Source organism: Drosophila albomicans, chromosome 2L, assembly GCF_009650485.2.
Source record: "Drosophila albomicans strain 15112-1751.03 chromosome 2L, ASM965048v2, whole genome shotgun sequence".
NCBI classification, from domain to species: domain Eukaryota; kingdom Metazoa; phylum Arthropoda; class Insecta; order Diptera; family Drosophilidae; genus Drosophila; species Drosophila albomicans.
In genome coordinates, this window is record NC_047628.2 from 2,299,601 (window position 1) to 2,304,947 (window position 5,347).

The 5,347-nt window shown below is 28.7% G+C and overlaps 1 protein-coding gene across 2 annotated transcripts; it reads left to right on the forward strand.

Moving 5' to 3' along the window:
- The first annotated feature begins 341 nt into the window (after window positions 1-341).
- Window positions 342-4,227, forward strand: LOC117565377 (LIM domain transcription factor LMO4). Of its 2 annotated transcripts, none has more exons than XM_052002012.1 (5): window positions 342-475; window positions 1,326-1,634; window positions 2,902-3,019; window positions 3,718-3,909; window positions 3,987-4,227. In XM_052002012.1, exons 2-5 carry the CDS (start codon window positions 1,391-1,393, stop codon window positions 4,117-4,119), a joined length of 687 nt encoding a protein of 228 aa, XP_051857972.1. In that variant the 5' UTR covers window positions 342-475; window positions 1,326-1,390; the 3' UTR covers window positions 4,120-4,227. The 2 variants fall into 2 exon arrangements, with proteins under 2 accessions (XP_051857972.1, XP_034100342.1); XM_034244451.2 differs by having other exon boundaries at window positions 345-475; window positions 2,866-3,019.
- The last annotated feature ends 1,120 nt before the right edge of the window (window positions 4,228-5,347 follow it).

The following is a 5,347-nucleotide window of genomic DNA, read 5'->3' on the forward strand; positions in this document are numbered from 1 at the left end:
TAAGTAATTTGCTTCTATTTTTTCTCATTCAATATACATAAAATGATTATAGCAGATGAGACTTAACGTAATTATTTATTTAGTATAATATAATTTTGAAATAAATTTCATATCCTCGATACATATTTTTATTAACTTTTGTGTTTTTAATATAAAACTGGATTTCATCGCATAATTGTAAAACTCGGTCGTTGAAACAATTTAGTATAAATCAGTCTTATAATACCGACATCATATAAATAATGGAAAGCGTCAATTTGTTGTACGAGCAACTCAGAAAATGCGATTAAATCGAAATATTTGATGGAGCTAGTTAAATTCGTAATCTTAAGAGTTATCGATTATAAGCACTTTCATCTCTATGAATTTTGTATTTAACACTAGGAACGCTATTTATTATCAAAACACCTTTATTATTCCATATGAGACAAAATTGTAATTGAGGGAGAACAATTTAATTAAATATATTTGACATGTAAGTTATAATTACCAAAAACATTCCGGCACATGATATCTCGGTTGTGAACACAAACTTTGGTGGGATTTGGATTTCATTTGTAAATACAGGAGTATACGTGCATTTTCTTATAGTTGAATGTAAATAAGTGAATAATTTCGAGTCACATTTGTAAAAATTTAAATACATATGGACATTGTTTACATAATTTTGTGAGACAGATGCATGTGAAATAAATATCAAGATGGACATCAATTTGTATGAGTATGTGTTAGTAAGTGATTGAATGTAATACGTACATGCATTTGCATGCTAATATGTACATTTGTATGTGCATAAGTTTTTCATCAACAAGTACTTAAAATTAACATCTAATAAAGGACGGACAACTTGAGATATGCTGCAAAATGTCTTTATTCGCTTTATGGAATACTTACTCTTTCAAATATGTATATTAATGTGTACACACAACCGTACTTGCTATCCAACCTACAACAGTACATATTTATTATTAAACATAATCATGAAAACTAATTATTAATTTAAATAGTGCCATTGGTAGATATAGTATAGTATACATACCTTTGTATGTATAGTAAGTAGATAAGAATATGGATATTTTCCGGTGAAAAGTGCCTCCGGCAAAATAACTTTTTTATGTACATACATACATATATATTATATATGAGCAATCTAACTGGAACCCAATTGGTTAAATTTTGACATGCATGCCCGTGGATACATTTTTAACACGATAAAAGAATATTTGTTCAAAAATTTAATTATATGCACGTATAGTAATTGTTTCCACAATTGTTATACCAGTTTTTGTATCAACAATTGCAATAATGAAACATCTTTATTTCAGAAATCGTCGTGCAATAGACAGCACCTATATGCCTTTATTAATATAATTATCAAAAATTTGTTGCAATGAATGCATCGTTCCATTCATATACTGATATACTAGCGGCACATCAGCAAGATTCCTCTAGTCCGGAAAATTTTCCTTCAGTAGTCATTGGCTATAGAAACAGCCACAACAAGGATATTGCAGAAAGTAACTCAAATATTTCATCGTCTCAATTATCGTTTATGGATGAAACTTCGAATGATTTTAATAACCAACAGTTAATACACCCAAGCACATTAATAAAGGTGTGTGGCGGTTGTGGAGGTAGGTTTAAACGATAATTACTAATTAATTGTTTTGTCCTAAAGAAATGTAAACTTAAATAATAATATTAAATATTTTTAGCATAAGTTTTAGTTCTAATTCGAATTTATTGTAAAGAGGGGAGACTTTGTTACTGGGCAAAAACTATTTAAATTGGGCAATTTCAATGACTCTTCTCTAATGGTAAGATATATTAAGTCTACCATTAAACAAGTAAGAAAGCTACAGTCGAATGTGCAAGACTGTGAGATACCCGTTACCCATTTTAAATAAAAGCTAAATATTGCGGTATTATTCTCAAAAATATGCCAAAAACAATTCCACAAAATACTAAAAAAATGTACCATAATGTATAATGATATGAAACTACATTCAAGATATACTATATGGTGTAAGATATACCAGCCAGCCAAAGCAACTTATACCACTAGTAAGTAGGCGTTTTTGCCCACACAAAAGTATTTCTTACTTCGACAATTCATGATTCACAAAGACTATAGTTATTATTGTATAACAAATTGCGTAGCTTTTTCTAGCTTTAAAATTACACTTGATATTAGATTTCTGTCGAAATTAGTTCTATTTATTATAGTCTCTGAGATACCGTGTTTCATACGGACAGACGGACATGGCTAGATCGTCTCGGCTGTTGACGCTGATCAAAAATATATATATTTTATGGGGTCGGAGATGCCTCCTACCTGTTATATATAATTCCTGCTGGCACAAAGTTATAATACCCTTCTACCCTATGGGTAGCGGGTATACAAAAATCCTATAATCTCCCAAGGATTCGATATAATCAATAATTATACTTATAAAGACATATTTAGATATAATTAATATAATTCTGTGAAGTTCTTCCTAGAAACTGCTTTTAAGCTTCATAGTAGTCTTCGAAAAGTGGAGTCTAATTGACTTCTTTCGTAATTTTATTTTGCATATTTAAGTTGATTTTCATATGTATACATACATTTATTTTACCCAGGGAAAGCAGTAAAAATTCCAAATCTTTATATATTGTATTTTTAGTGTCGCACTATAAAAGACAGAACTACATACATACATATTTTATTGCACAGCTGTATAAAGTAATTATGTGTATGATAAACTTTCTTAATAATAGCATACTTACAACAATTTAAATTATTTCCGTAATATAACTCTTATAAAAAATATATTTGGTATATTTATGCACTAACAAATTTCTTTCTTTTCTATATTTTCATAGATAAAATAAGTGATAGATATCTTTTATATGCTTTAGACAGATATTGGCACAACGGTTGCCTAAAATGTCATTGCTGTGGAGCTATGCTAGCCGACGTTGGCTCAAGTTGTTTTACAAGGCGCGGTCTTATACTATGTAAAAAGGACTATTCCAGGTGTGATTAAAATTTCGCCATTTCTCCAACATGTTATTTTGGCAAACTATACTATATAATTTAAATACATACATAGTGTACACACTACAAATTAACCAAGCGATCGATAAAGCGTTTATTATTTAGAGGAGCTCTTTCAAAAACAAATCTGTTTTTATTTTGTCCCAATTGTAACCAATTTTGAACTATGTGTGTATTTTCATTGTATTTGCGCACGTATTGGCATTTCCAGAAAAGGTGAAAAAAAGTAATAAAAAAAAAAATAAAATATACCTATCGTATATTATTTTAGTTTTTTTTTTATGAATATATGATACGGAACCTATATATATATAGTTATTATTTGTTCATAATGAATGTTTACTTAACAACGACCAAAGACAATCCCAGAAAAACCGATGATTTTTTTTAAATTTTAATATGCAGTTTTCTAACAAAGTATTGGTCAATTTAATTTGCACAATTTGTAATAAAAAAAAGCAGCTTAAAACCATTTTCCGTTTTTTTTTTGTTGTGTGCCTTGTAGCATCGTAGCATAGTCTTAAAATGGTTTAGGCGATTGTCTTTGCGCATTTTATCTTGTGATATTCAACTATAACATTGATGTATTTTGGAAATGACCATATTTATGTCACGGAATATATTTTATACGAATATTGGTATACATATGTATATAATGCATCTTCTTATGATTTCAGTATGTTCGGAAGCTCCGGGGTTTGTTCTGGATGTGGGGAAACCATACCCCCAAGTGAAATGGTAGCAAAAGCTCTTACTGGAATAAATAATATCGATTTACAAAATCAACAAAAACAAATTATAAATTGCGTATTTCATCTTAGATGTTTTAGTTGCGCAAAATGCGGTTCTAATTTGCGACCTGGTGACAGGTATGTGCAGTTTCAAATAATAAATAATATTCATTTTAGTTTAAAAATTTCTAACCAAATGTTTTTAATCTTTTCAGGTACGCAATGTTAGGAGCGAGTCTGGTTTGTGAACAAGATTGGCATAAGTTGCTTAAAAATCCTTCAAATTCTAATGGAACATTAGCACAACGGAAAGGAAAAGTCGGAAGACCAAGAAGATCAAAGGACTAATCTAATTATATATTTTAACTTAAATAACATATATTTTAGAGCATAGTTCATTATTTGTATTTCTATATTTTAAAATTCGATCTAATTAAAAGAAAATATCAAAACATAGTTTTTGCATCAGCTTCAGTAATGATATTAGAAATACACACCACATTAAGTATAAGAAAATCAGTTATCTTTGGGGTGATAAACATTACACTGTGCTAATGTAAAATGCGGTTTTTAAGCGCTTTAATACATTAATTTTTTTCGTGAATATTAATTATCGCGAGTTTAGTTCTTAAGATATACGTAAAGGACCTTTATAAATTTAGGTTATTTTTCCATGGGAAAATAAAGAATAGTTTGAAACAACTAATACAAAATAAAAGAAAAATACACCCAAGTTAAACAAACAATGCGTTCGTCGGCGAAAACGTTTAAGAATTCGAAGCATGCGTTTTAGTTCCATAAGTCGAATTTTGTTATGAAAATGCTTGCTATTAGGAAAATCTTTGATATTTCTTGAGATTATAAATTTTCTTTTTGTGACATTTTATTTCTTTTTTTTATCACTTGTGTCAATGAGTCGAAAACTAACGGTATAATCTTGTAATTTTTTTTTTTTTGCATTTCTACATTTTATTCTAAAAAAATGAAAAGTGTTATATTAGGTTTTTCGAAATATAAATGCGCCTAACAAGAAGAAGGAAACATCTTCAACGCCATAAAAAATTTACATTTGTTCGGAATTAGTATGAATAGCTGGGTCTATGCCAAGACTGTGTCTCCGACCATCCTTGTGAAAACCTAGTTTTGTTTAAGAAACATAATTTCAAGTCAGGTCATTTGTACGCTCGCTTGTTTTTTAAATATTATATTATATATAATATTAATTCCATAACTTTTATTTTATTGGTGTGCAATTTACGATTTTAGTCATGGCTTTAATAATCCTCAGTTAATTTGAAAGTGACTAGCTTTCTTACTTGTACATATTTGTATTTGCTTTAGGTTTGTTGAATGAATGAATCTTGTCTTTTACTTTTATTTGAAGCTTTAATGCAAGTTTTACTATAGTTTGAAGTATTTAATTTAGTTTCAATCAATCCTTAGGGAGAAGTAGCTGTACTCAAGGAAATTATAGTACATAAACGAAAAATTCGAAATAACTATATATATTTTTTTTTATTTCTATAATTTCTAATATGATCACAATTAATAATTAACAAGTAAGAAAGCTAGAGTC

Bases quoted from the DNA above. Each gene is read 5' to 3' on its own strand.
- LOC117565377 (XM_034244451.2), top strand. From the start codon at position 1,391: ATGAATGCATCGTTCCATTCATATACTGATATACTAGCGGCACATCAG. The intron at 1,635-2,865 runs GTAGGTTTAAAC...ATATTTTCATAG, and splicing joins GGTGTGTGGCGGTTGTGGAG to ATAAAATAAGTGATAGATAT. The intron at 3,020-3,717 runs GTGTGATTAAAA...TTATGATTTCAG, and splicing joins TGTAAAAAGGACTATTCCAG to TATGTTCGGAAGCTCCGGGG.